This window comes from Microcaecilia unicolor, chromosome 3 (assembly GCF_901765095.1).
Source record: "Microcaecilia unicolor chromosome 3, aMicUni1.1, whole genome shotgun sequence".
Classification (NCBI taxonomy): domain Eukaryota; kingdom Metazoa; phylum Chordata; class Amphibia; order Gymnophiona; family Siphonopidae; genus Microcaecilia; species Microcaecilia unicolor.
The window spans coordinates 195,582,066-195,595,398 of NC_044033.1; the positions used below are offsets into that span (position 1 = coordinate 195,582,066).

Genomic DNA, 13,333 nt, shown 5'->3' on the forward strand with positions numbered 1-13,333 from the left:
GCTGACACTTTTTCATGCAGTAAGGGAATTCCCCCAATCCCTGATTCCTTGTCATCAACAGCAGATGAATCCATTAACTGTTGGGTTGTATCTGCCTACCAGCAGGTGGAGATAAAGAACACTGAAAGACACAGTGACTCTGGACGGCCAGCCCCTTCTGCCTCATTATATCTCTATCTCCCAGCAGGTGTGGACGTCGCTTTAGCAGCTCCTGGATTTCTGCCTGTGCTTTGCCAGTAGAGTGGGGGTGTTGTGGCTGGTGGTGCCCACTTTGAAGGCATACTTGTTTTTGTTCCCTGTCCCTACCTTACCCCATACCCCCATCCTCCCAGAGTCCCTCTGTTGCTGCCTGCATCCAACTTTCCTCACAGTATTAAAAAAAAAAAGTGCACGCTTTATCAGCGTTGCTGTTCCATGGCTTTCTCCAGAGATTCTGGTTCTGTGCAGCTTGACTGGAGCTCGTTGACTCGGTCTTCTGAGGTGAGAGTGGTGCCCAGCTCCTCCGGGGAGGTTCCCGCAGACAGCGTTCTGTGCAGGGTAAGTTTTGGTGCGAAGCCACCATTTTTATTTCTATATTTCCGTCCAGTCGGGCAATGGCTACTGAAGGTGTTAAGCACTGCTCCCGCTGTGTTAAAACGCAGCTCAGCAGCGGGGCTTTGCTGTATGTGCTCCTTAGACGCTTGTGCTAGTACGGGCATGGCAAGCGGTGATTCTTCCCGCTCGATGGAGCTGGCAGCGGGCGCCATTTTGACTGCGCCGCGTGACTCGACCCTCGCGGTTTCGGAGGAGTCTGAGTGCAGGGGGACGCCTCGTTCCGAGGCTACTAGAGGAGCTCCTTTCTCCGCTTCTCCTAATTCGGGGGCGGAGGGCCAGGGTGAGTTTTTCTCCCCTGAATTTGGGTTGCTGATGCATAAGGCCTTTATATTAAAAATGACTCTGCTGGAGGCATCTGACACTTGGTTGCGGACTGGATTCCCTCCAGGTTTTGATAGGCAGGTGTTGGCTGCGGAGTTTCCTTCTTCCCCCGAGCGTTGGACTGACGTTAAACGTAGACGGGTAAATTCCCCATCTGAGGGTGGCGCATCTCCCTTTTTCCCCCTCTGGCAAGCTGTGGGGAGGCTGAGGAGTCTGGTAGGCCTTCTGTTATTTGGTGAGGAATTGGAGAAGTAGACCTAGGGGATTCCAAGTCTCAGCAGTTACCTGAGGATAGGCCGCGGCCTTCTTCCAAAAGCTCTGTTTTTTCCCTCTTCCAGGCCACATTTCCGTGAAGCTCGCTGGTTTCGCCCGGGGCGCTCTGCTCGGTTTTCTTTACGTGCCCGTTTTCAGCAGAGGAACTCCTTTCGCTCGGATACTCGTTCCGTAGTGGCCCAGGGGCATCCTCCACAATGATGGGACGCCGGTCCTCTCGTCGATTCCTGCAGTAGGGGTCGTCTTTCCCTCTTCATTGAGGAGTGGATCTAGATTTCTTCGGATCAGTGGGTCCTGGACCTGATCAAAGAGGGCTGCCGATTGGTATTCGGTGCCCCGGTGAGAGACATTTTTATGGAGTCCCGATGCGGCGCTGCCGTCTACCGGGCGGCGGTAGAGGAGACCGTGCAAGTCTTCCTGCAGCTTAGAGTGGTTGTTCCGGTGCCTCCCGCCGAATACGGCTGCGGTCGCTACTCTATTTATTTTGGGGTCCCTCGAAAAGGCGGGTCTTTAAGACCGCTCCTCAACTTATGAAGAGTCAATGAGGCCCTAAGAGTGCGACACGTTCACATGAAGCCCTGCTCTCCGTCATTGCGGCGGTTCAGCCAGGAGAGTTTCTCACGTCTCTGGACCTCAAGGAAGCGTATTTGCACATTCCTGTTTGTCCTCTGCATCAGCGGTTTCCCTGCTTGGCGGTTTTGAGCCAACTTTTCCAGTGTCGGGCCTTGTCTTTCACCCTAGCCTCAGCTCCTCGTACCTTTTCCAAGGTGATGGTGGTGGTAGCTCAGGCGAGAGGGTGTCAGAGTTCACCCATATCTCAATGACTGGCTCATCAGGGCGGATTCGGCAGATGAAAACCGCCTCGACCCGACCTGAAGTATAACTGCATTACAGGCTTGATGTTGAAGCGAAGCAGGACACGCATTTTCGTGCGCAAGTACTGGCTCGCGGAGTTGCCTGTTCCCACCCTACGTAGGGAGTGCTTTTACATCCCATCAGTTAATGGATTCATCTGCTATTGATGACAAGGAAGGGAAAATTAGGTTCTTACCTTGGTAATTTTCATTCCTTTAGTCACAGCAGATGAATCCATGATCTCTCCCTGTCTGACTTTGTTTTTTGTTCAGATCTTTCATGCAGATATTGTAGCTCCTCGGGAGGAGTTGAAGACAATTTCTCAAAGTTTCTACATGCTGTTCTATTGCAGGAGGTTGAGATCATCCCTCCTTTGGTTATTGGTCCGGTTCTGGGGCATTTGTTCGGAAAGTTTATGTTGCCTTTCTAAGTCACTCTGCTTTGGAAATTTCATATACTGAGGCAGAAGGGGCTGGCCGTCCAGACTCACTGTGTCTTTCAGTGTTCTCTATCTCCACCTGCTGGTAGGCGGATACAACCCATCAGTTAATGGATTCATCTGCTGTGACTAAAGGAAAGAAAATTACCATGGTAAGAACCTAATTTTCCCTTTTATTCTTTCCTGAATATACCACTTCCATTTATTGGTATTTCAGGTCTCAGGACAACCACATGTCCTATAATTAATAGCTGTTTCCCAAAACAAGTATTTTTCCTTTTCTAGTTCTAAAAAACCTACGGCTAGCATAATTTTCATTCCCTGAGACACTTAATTCTACTTCTAGTTTCACTGGCCACAGATCTAAGGCAGTCTGTGTTGTCAAAAGCCTGTTAAAAAAAAAAAAAAAAAACCTGTTGCTAGTTTCCCTTCACTCAAGGTCATTTTTTCCTGATATGCACTACTTGCAAAAGCTAAGTAATTAACACATTCCTATGTCTGAAAGTTTTTTAAAAGTTTCCCTGCCTGAAACGGTTCTTGACTCTTATAAGATTTATCTATGTGCAATTAATGACTCCAAATGAGTGTAAACATACTTTTAAATACTTTTTTTTTGTTAATTCTCCCTTCATTTCTTACTGCATCACACTTACGACGGCAAGGCACACTCAGTTATCATTTTAACTGCATAAATCACACAGCATTCTAACTGTGTCACACTTTACAACAGTACGCTCAGTGATCATTTTAACTAAAGTATTCTGGCAAGCATTTTAGCTGTAAATCACACACTTAAACATTCCAATTCTGTACCTTTCCCATGCTGTTTATCCCATCTCTAACGGGTTTTCAGATAATACTGTTACATAGTAACATAGAAAATGACGGCAGATAAAGACCCGTATGGTCCATCCAGTCTGCCCAACAAGATAAACTCATTTTTACATAGCAATTCCCTCTCCCTTTCTGTTTTCAGCAAAAGGCAATGATTCCTTTAAACCAGAATCCACTCAGTGGCTATAATAACATATAGTACCTCGTTCCAGCCTTGGAATTCAACTCTTCCCTGCATTCCTCTTACAAAGGTGTCATTCTTAGTACGAATCCCTACGCTCGTCGCCAAGATGTAATGCTATGGATTTACTGCCTGTCTCACTGACACAGACTACTGTGGATTCTTTTGGATTCGTAATAAGTAAATAAGACCTTTATTAGAGGAGCTAAATTCTACAATGGTTAGGATATATACACACAATGGTTAGCTGTATAAACAATCATTACATCACTGGTCTCTACATCTCAGCAATGCAAAGAGTTATTAGACCAGGAAATGAAGCAATAATACACTATACATACAACATCACTGGTCTCCATCATCTAGGCTCTTATCAGCTGGGGGGGGGGGGGGGGGCCGGTTCGCAGCGACAGCTAAGAGCTTCAGACCAGGAACACACCCTCTGCACGACACGTCTGCCTACAGATGAACCCCCACTCTGCTGTGACAAGCCCTCCCTTTTTATTAGGCTCTGAGCGCATATTCAGAGCTATGGAAAGTTACAGAATGCTTCTCTATTTAGGACTGTGGGAACGTGGTCACATGCTTTCCAAAGTCCAGGAAAACAAGTGCCATCCTCCCCTTCACGTACCAAATTAGAGCTGTGTCTTATCTTCTGAATTCCAACTTATTTTCACACAATCATAGTTAACAACCATTTTTAAACAGAATTACTTCTAATCAACAATATAGACCCTGAGTGCACTGGTCGGTCCAGACAGGGTTGAAAAACAATCTTTAAAATTCACTTTCATTACAGGTGTACAGTAGTTTGCTTCTTGTTATGGATATAGTTGGGCTTTTGGAGGGGAGGCTGCTCGTGGATCCATTTGGTGTGGAATTGTATGCTGACATGGGCATTTAGGTTTAAAAGCTGGCAAGAGAGCAGAGAGACTGTAGCAGGTGCGCTGAACCACTTCCCTCTTCCCCACAGCCTGGCTGTGTCTTCTTACCGCCTCTCGTTTTATTCATGGCAGGATGGCCTGAGAATCTTGGAGGGCTTGGCTGCTTCAGGGCTACGATCCATCCGCTTTGCCCTTGAGGTCCCTGCCATCCACAGCATTGTGGCAAATGACAGATCCTTTAAGGCTGTGGAGCTGATGAAGAGAAACATTCAGTTTAATGGCGTGGGGGAACTGGTGACTCCAAATCTTGCAGATGCCAGGTATGAACAGCTGCTTTCGTGATATTGGTGGGAGCCGTTTTCAGTACAGAGATAGTAATGGCTTTCTCTTTAAGCTGTTGGTCTGTGCTGGTTGTGAGGAGGGTGATGGGGTAGGGTTCAGTTTTGTGTGTTTGTGTTCAGGGTGAGGTTTTCTCGTCTCATAGACCATGTGGCGTTTCTACTGGCTGTTTTTTTTAACTCGGTGCCTTTTATCATTCTCTTCAGAATGCTGATGTACCAGTGCCGAGAGAGGAGAAACTGCTTTGATGTTATTGACTTGGACCCCTATGGGAGCCCTGCAATGTTCCTGGATGCCGCAGTGCAGGCAGTCAGTGACGGAGGTACAGGTGCCACTCAAACCTCCTGTGATACTGAGAGCAGGGAAATCACTGCACTCACAGGAACGGTGAGCGCTACTAATATTTCCCCTCTCGTGATTCCAGGTTTGCTGTGTGTCACTTGCACAGACATGGCAGTAATGGCTGGGAACAGCGGAGAGACCTGTTACAGCAAGTACGGCGCTATGTCCATCAAAGCCAAATACTGCCATGAGATGGTGAGTGTCCAGGGGCTTAGCTGTCGGCTCAGGGGATTGTGCTGTTGTTTCTACAGCCTTGGTGTGTGAGTAGTGGCTCGGATGGGGTAATGTTTACATTTGTGCTCATTCCCCCACATCCAGGCACTGAGGATAATCCTTCATAGCCTTGACCTGCGGGCAAACTGCTACCAGCGATACATTGTCCCACTGCTGGCGGTCAGCGTGGACTTTTACGTTCGGGTTTTTGTCCGGGTCTTCAGCGGACAAGCTAAGGTCAAAGCTTGTGCCAGGTGAGTTACGTGGTGCTGGTTGTATGTTCTTACCAGACTGCCTCCTTGGCTTGACCCCTTTCATCTTGTTCTGTAGCAAGCAAGCCTTTGTGTACAACTGCACCGGCTGTGGAACGTACCACCTGCAGAGACTCGGCAAGATGGTCAGCCATGGCAGCAGGTGGGTATCCAGGTCACGTGTCTCCCTTTGGATTTGGTTATGTGGTGAGAGATGCAGTAAGCTAGTTGTCTGTGTTCTTTTGGTTATAGCTGCCGGTGAAAAATTTTTTTTCTCTCGGAGTAACCCAAGGGGGGTTGTATTGTCGGGGTGAGTCAGTCAGTAGGCCCCTGCCCAAGACTGTGTTACCATACCTGATTTTGTCTGGCTTTCACTGGTGGAACCACAGCTGCATGGGGCCTGGGGTAGTCTTCCAGTTTCATCTCGTCACAATCCCCAGTTCTTCCTGAAATGCAGGATGTGTTGGGTCTAGGCTTCCTGTAGTACAGGGTTCTGCTCGGTCTCAAGGGATGGGGGCTGTGTATGTCCCTGTGTTTATTAGGGGGGAGCAGTGTGGATCTGTGGCCAGGACTGCCCTGTATATTCACATTCCATAGTGTCCCACAGATCAATCCAGAGACGAGTGGGTTATGTCCCCCTACCAGCAGGTGAAGATAGAACTTCAGAGTCTTACTATATGTAGACGTGCAGCCAGCCTTACTCTCAGTATTCTCTCTTATTTCAGCAGGTGGATAGACATATCCTGTGCAGCTCTCTGGATTGGGATTTCCTCCTAGCCTGTTTCCTCAGGATTAGTTGAGTTAGGGGTTCGTGGCCATGCTGAGCCAGTACGGGGTACACATGGTGGTGCCAGGTCCCTCCCCTACCCCTTCCCTATCGCCAGGCTTGGTGGCATTCCTTGGCGCTACGCTTCTGATTCTCCCTGCAACTTCTGCCTCTTAAAAAAATAAAACGAGAAGAAAAGAACATAAAGCCTAAAGTGATAATGGCTTTTCAGCTTTTGGTGGCACAACAGCGGTTGGTATTTTTCTTCCTTTGCGATATGTTTTCGGTTCTGTTTTTTTTTCAGGCTTCTGGTTTTCTCCTTTGCCGGATTTCTCCGCAGGTTGCTTGCTGCCGTTCCAGTGTCTGCAGTAGGCAGATTTTGGGTGACCTGTGTGTTTGCCGCTCTTTTTTGCTTAGGACCTGACTGGGCAGGCTTGGGGCTGGTGGTCCACTTTCTTGGCTGGAGCTAGAGTCCCAATGCTGTCCTTTGCCAGCAAGTGGTAGGCGGCATCTTGCAGTTTTCTTCTGTGCGGCAGATTACTTGCTGACTCTTGGCTGTTCTGGCTTCCTTTGTTCCACCTTTAGGGGTGGTCTGGTAGGTGGTACATAGGACCTGGGTGTCTGAATGGCATGGTAGATGTGGTTTGGTTCTCCACTCTGCGCCAGGGTGCTAGGTATGGTCTGTCTTGGAACGTGCAGACTTGTTCCATTTTGGTCTTTGTGCCATGTGTGGTCTTGGACATTCACTCCTTGCCCCATCTGGGGGGGTTGGTCCTGGCCCCGTCTTGGAGCGTCTGACTCTTTTCATGTCGGCCAGCGTCGGCCCAGTTTTATTAGAACTGAGCGACTGTTGGTGTTCGCTCTATGGTCCGGGTGTTATCTAGGTACAGCACTGCTGGCTTTGTCTCTGGTTGATGAGCCTGGCTTTGTTTCGGGGGTCCTAGTTCAGGGCATTCCACATGGCGGCGTCTTGGACATTAGCCGTGATGAGTGAGAGACATTGAGGCTTACTGCGGCGGAGGCTGTAGTCTGGCTCCGACTTGAGACCGTCGGATCCTTTTCCGGCTGAGGCCGTCGGAGCCTTGCTGTGGCTGAGGCCGTCGTTTTTAGTCGTAGATGTACATCGAGTCTTGTTGCTCTTGAGACCATCTGGTATTGGCCCGGCTCTGGATTGAAACTTGCTGCTGATATGGAGATTTTTGCTGGCAGCGACAGTAGAGTCTAGTTCCAGCAGTGACCGTCAAGTTTTATCTGTTTCTCAACATCATGCCTTGCTCCTCTTCCGTCCGGCCTTGGCCTGGCTCTGGTTGTTGGGCCTGGCTCCACCTTTGGCGGTCAGGCCTTGGGGTGGAGTCATGTTTCGTCTCTGTATGTCAGGCCTTGTTCCGTTCCAGGCCGGCGGTCCCTGCGTTCTTGGGACATCCGGAATAGCCTTGGATGGGGCTGTCGATCTTTGCTTATCTAGTTATAGAGCTGTTCTTCGTCACGGGGTGTCTGCTCTTTTCTGTTTATGTAGGGCAGACCCTTGTCCAGTAGTTGGAAGTTGAGCTCGGCGTATGTGCCGGTTGCTCGTTTTCTCCTCCTTCGTTGGATAAGTAATATTCCTCTGATTCTGAGTGGCGGGACTAGCATGGTCTATGTTGGTATTGGTCCTGTTACGGTGACGATGGCATGTCTTTGACCGGTCGAGGACAGTAATAGGGGGACGGCTCTCCCCATCTCTGCGTAGCGAGTTGGTCCATGGTTTTGAGTTTTGGACTTCTTTATGGGTCAGCCGACCTACTCTTATTTAGCTACTGTCGGGGCTTCTCAGTCTATGCTACGGGCTGGAAAGGAGTCTGGTAGTATTGCACTGCTGTCCTTGATTGCTTCTCTTTGTGGGGCACTTGGCCTCCTTTATCTTGCATGTAGAGTCTGGCCTTCCAGCAGGTAGACTTTTCCTCTGTCTTCACTACTACTACTACTTGACATTTCTAAAGCGTTACTAGGGTTACGCAGTGCTGTACAATTTAACATAGGACAGTCCCTGCTCAAAGGAGCTTACAATCTAAAGGACAAATGTACAGTCAGTCAAATAGGGGCAGTCAAATTGGGGCAGTCTAGATTTCCTGAAAGGTATAAAGGTTAGGTGCCGAAAGCAACATTGAAGAGGTGGGCTTTGAGCAAAGATTTGAAGATGGGTAGGGAGGGGGCTTGGCGTAAGGGCTCAGGAAGTTTATTCTAAGCATAGGGTGAGGCGAGGCAGAATGAGCGGAGCCTGGAGTTGGCGGTGGTAGAGAAGGGTACTGAGAGGAGGGATTTGTCCTGTGAGCGGAGGTTACGGGCGGGAACGTAAGGGGAAATGAGGGTAGAGAGGTAATGAGGGGCTGCAGACTGAGTGCATTTGTAGGTAAGAAGGAGAAGCTTGAACTGTATGCGGTATCTGATCGGAAGCCAGTGAAGTGACCTGAGGAGAGAGGGGTGATATGAGTACATCGGTTCAGGCGGAATATAAGACGTGCAGCAGAGTTCTGAACGGATTGAAGGGGGGATAGATGGCTAAGTGGGAGGCCAGTGAGGAGTAGGTTGCAGTAGTCAAGGCGAGAGGTAATGAGAGCGTGGACGAGAGTATGGGTGGTGTGCTTTGAGAGGAAAGGGCGAATTTTGCTGATGTTAAAGAGAGAGAAGCGACAGGTCTTGGCTATCTGCTGGATATGCGCAGAGGAGAGGGAGGAGTCGAAGATGACTTCAGAGGCAGATATTTTCTCTCTTTCTGGAGGGTAGTTTTGCCCGGGTCCGGGATCATCTCGCTCAACTGTTCCGGATATCCCTAACACCATTTCAGAAGGTGGCAATTGATTTGGTTCTGGGGATCCAGCTTTATCTGTGTCTGGTTCTTTGCCCTTTCGGGACTGGCACGTGTTTAATTCCTGTCGCTCCTAACTAGGCTTGTCTCTGTCGTCTGATTGTCTCCATTGTTGGCTGTCGGACAGGTTTCCTCGGTGGAGCTTTGCTCTTCTCTGGGGAATGAGCCTAACGTTTTAGTCTAAGTCACTCCGGTAGACATCTAGAATGGGAGTCGGGCTGGGGTTTTCTCTCTTTTGTTGTTTTGGCGGCTAGCTGGCTTCTCACTCTGGTGAGTAACCCAGGCATGCTCGGTTTTTTCGAGAGTGACGTTCTTTCATTCAGGCTGGCTCCTCGGCTCAGTCCGCCTCCTGGTTCCTTAGCAGATTAGCGTGGCGATAGACGCTTCTATCGTTCAGGCTGGTAAGGTTTCAGGGACTTTTGGGTCCTTCTGGGCTCAACTTTTCGTTCTATCTCTTCGTCGGGATGTTGCAGTGATTGATATATGTGTTGTGGCTTGAAGATACATATATTGTTTCCGGCGTTGGGGGGGGTTCCATCCCTTTTTCGCTAAATTTCGCTTTTTCTCAGTCTATTGAATGTTCGGGCTTTTCTGTTGGAGGGCCGGGTTCCCTGCTCATGACTAACGTTTGGTGTCTTTTCCTGTTTTCCACGTTCTGGGCATGTCTTTCATTTCCTCTGGTGAGTCCTCTTGGAGTTTAGGTCTGCTCTGACCTTCGTCTTGGGAGTTGGTTCAAGTTTGTCCTCGAGCCTTTGGCTATTGAGAGATCCCACCTTACTTTGGGGACTGCTTTTGTACATCCCACTTGTCTCTGGATTGATCTGTGGGCACTATGGAAGGAAAAATTAGTTATTACCTGATATTTTTCTTTCCATTAGTCCCAACAGATCAATCCAGAGGCCCGCCCTTTACTGTTTGTTTGCATAATTTCCATTGTTATCAGGGGGGTGTTTATCCCTGTTCTGGTCCACTAGGTTCTGTTCTTTTCTGAGGGACCGATGGAAATTGACGGAAAACTACAGAGGATGGAGTACTCGCATGATTACAATTCGCCACTTAGGTGGTTTCCCTCCTGCTGTTGCAGTAGAGGAAGAGCCTGCAAGGGTTATCTGGAGGCAGGAGTGGACTTTGATATTAGGTTGTTTTGCTTCTTCATTTGCTTTGGTATTGACAATACTGAGAGTAAGGCTGGCTGCACATGTCTACATATAGTAAGACTCTGAAGTTCTCTCTATCGCCACCTGCTGGTAGGGGCACATAACCCACTCGTCTCTGGATTGATCTGTTGGGACTAATGGAAAGAAAATTATCAGGTAATAACTAATTTTTCCTTTGTGAATAGGGACCTTCTTGGATGTGTATGTCCCTGTGTTTATTGGGGGGGGGGGGGGAGCAGTGTGGATCTGTGGCCAGGACTGCCCTGTATATTCACATTTGTGAATAGGGACCTTCTTGGATCTTTGCAGGGGTTTTTCTCACTCTAATATGTTTTTTTTCCCCCTTTTGCTGGGCAGTTTCAAGTATTCGGCAGGATCAGGACCTCCAGTGGGAAAAAACTGTGAGCACTGTTTCCAGCGGCACCAGGTGTGTATGGGGCTATAGGATGGATGCTGTGCATTTCACTGTGGCAGACAACAGCTGCATAACCCTTGCAGACCCTACTTAATTTTCATCTTCCCCCACCTGTGTCTCCAGTAATTCTCTTGGCTGTGGTGTCTTCCTGCCTATGACAGCACTGCCTCCCTGGGGCAAGAATGCAGTTTGTACATAACATTTCTCGTATTGTAGGTGGGCGGACCCATCTGGGCCGAATCCATTTATGACCCTGATTTTGTGCAGAGAGTCCTGAATGCAGTGAAGATTAACCCACAGCGCTTCAAGACTTCAGATAGGATTGAAGGGGTGCTCAGTATGGTGCTAGAGGTGAGATAGGGTTCTGTTCGGAGACTTCAGGCTGTCTGGGTGGGGGGGTTATTCGGTATGCTGGTGGGCAGTGGCTTAATCTAATGAGGGGAGGAAGTGCTAGGCATGTGTACAGAGGTCTGTGAGAAAGGAGGCCTTATCTTGTGATAGATTTGGAGTGGGGAAGACATTATGCAGCAGCAACTATTTCTAACCCGCAGTTTCTTTCTCACCTGGCAGGAGCTGCCAGATGTTCCCTTATATTACACCCTGGATAACCTCGGCAGAGTCCTGCACTGTATCAACCCTTCCCTCCTACAGTTCAGGTCAGTACAGCACCAGGTTGAGAGAAGAGGGTTCCAGCCCGTTCCATGGTGCACCCCTTGTTCTTGGGCTGTCCTGGACTCGCATTGGGAACAGGACTTCCCCTAGTGTTCTAACCAGATGTCTGTCTTTTCCCATCTCTAGATCTGCTATACTCCACGCCGGCCACAGGGTGTCTCTGTCTCACGCATGCAAGAGTGCTATAAAAACAGATGCACCTCCCTCTGTCATTTGGGACATCATGAGGAGCTGGGTGAGGAGAGAGAAATATGGGGGGGGAGGGGGGAGAGGTAAGGAGGGCTAGCTGCTGTTGAAAAGGACCCTTAAAACTAGGGGTAGGAAAATGCTACCACATCCCCTCTAACCCTCACTATGTATATGGCATCCAAAATCAGGAAACTCTGTCTAGCGAGTCCTGTGCTTCCCATTCCAGGAGAAGAAGAATCCTGTGAAGAAGGAGCGACTGTCTGCAAGCAGCCCAGCCTTCCATATCCTCAGCACAGAGCCCAGGTACCAGGGATAAGAGCATGAGAGACCCTGAGGCACGTTTAGCTAGCCAGTGCTTCCAAGTTTGGTTAATATGTAATAAATTTTGCCAAGCAGTGAAGCTAAGGAAGAAGCCAAGGTAAATGGGAGCAATAATACACATTTCCTTGTCATCTATACCAGACCAGTCCAGACTAATGGGTTGTGTCTGTCTACCAGCAGAAGGAGACAGAGAAAATAGTTCCAAGTAAACCGCCCCTTAAGGGTATTGTGCAGCCTGGAATGTTCAGTATTTTCTCTGTCTCCTAGCGGATGGTGGACGGATCGTGCAGCTGCTCTGGATTGCTGGCTGGTAGCTCCTGTACCAGATTCTTCTGGTGACAGTGGAGCCAGGGGTGTGCTGGTAACCGTGTTGGGGCTAGTTTTAGATGATACTCAGTGGTCCTGAGTTCCTCATCTGCCAGCTAGGGTGATATCCAGTGACCCTGGTTCCCTCCCCTACCCTACCTCCTCTGGCTGTCTTTCTAGCAGGGTGATGGTTGATTGTGGCATAGTATTTCCCTTGATGGCTATAGTATTCTACGGTGTTTTAAAAACTTAATAAATTTTTTCTATGGCATAGGGTGCATTGTTCAGAGGCCATGGGGATGTATAGCTCTTTCGTATTCCCTGAGGGACAGTCCTGGCTACTAAGTGCCCAATTTTGTAGCTGACTTTGAGGGCATGCTTTATTCATATTTTCCCTACTTTTCCAACTGTCGTGAAGCTCTCATTTTTTCATCTTGGCCTTTTTCTGGTAATTACGGAACATATGACCACTTAGGGAATAAGGTCATTTATGGTTTTTTCTATCAATACCGCATTAACAGTTTGTAAACATTCTGATTTTTGTCCGGTATGCTCGTTCATAGCATCTACTATCTCTTCCTTAGAGATCTTATGTTCTTGTCTCGAACTTTCTTGAAGTCACGTACAGTCTTGTCTCCATTGCCTTCACCAGAAAGGCTGTGGCACAAAATTCACCACTTCCTCAGCGACCCTCCAGACCGGTCAAGACGCGTGGGTTATGTCCTCCTACCAGCAGAGGGAGACTGAGAAAACACTAAGCTTTTGAAGCCTGTATATATAACCTGTGCAGAACCTCCACTAGCCAGTATTTTCTCAGTCTCAGCAGAGGTAGCAGTTGACAGCCTGTGCAGTCTCCAAGAGTCTGGTGAGGTAGTTTGTCATTGGGTCGTAGGATTTTTTCCTTCCAAACTTTATTCTGTTGCAGTACCCTGTACGTGTGTGTAAAAAAAAAAAAAAAAAAAAATGTGCTTTGGGGCCCTGGGTCCGGTGGGGCCCAGTTTATTCCCCCTGGGGTGTTACACCTATGTTTGGGTCCCTCCCCCTGTGCTGCTCTCTATTTCTGTTTGCTTGGCAGCTTTGTGCCTCGGCTGCTTTCTCAGTATTGTAGCCTTGAGTGCCTTACAATTTCCAGATGC

The 13,333-nt window shown here is 48.6% G+C and overlaps 1 protein-coding gene across 2 annotated transcripts in view; it reads left to right on the top strand.

Annotated features, from left to right (window-relative positions):
• The window catches only part of TRMT1 (tRNA methyltransferase 1), an 86,014-nt gene that overhangs the window by 35,172 nt on the left and 37,509 nt on the right, over nt 1-13,333 (top strand). For both annotated transcript variants that reach the window (XM_030196935.1, XM_030196936.1), the window contains exons 4-13: nt 4,514-4,701; nt 4,927-5,042; nt 5,145-5,257; nt 5,381-5,529; nt 5,606-5,689; nt 10,652-10,721; nt 10,926-11,060; nt 11,280-11,365; nt 11,508-11,616; nt 11,797-11,873. In XM_030196935.1, coding sequence (XP_030052795.1) covers nt 4,514-4,701; nt 4,927-5,042; nt 5,145-5,257; nt 5,381-5,529; nt 5,606-5,689; nt 10,652-10,721; nt 10,926-11,060; nt 11,280-11,365; nt 11,508-11,616; nt 11,797-11,873 — 1,127 coding nt within the window. The remainder of the gene's footprint in view (nt 1-4,513; nt 4,702-4,926; nt 5,043-5,144; nt 5,258-5,380; nt 5,530-5,605; nt 5,690-10,651; nt 10,722-10,925; nt 11,061-11,279; nt 11,366-11,507; nt 11,617-11,796; nt 11,874-13,333) is intronic.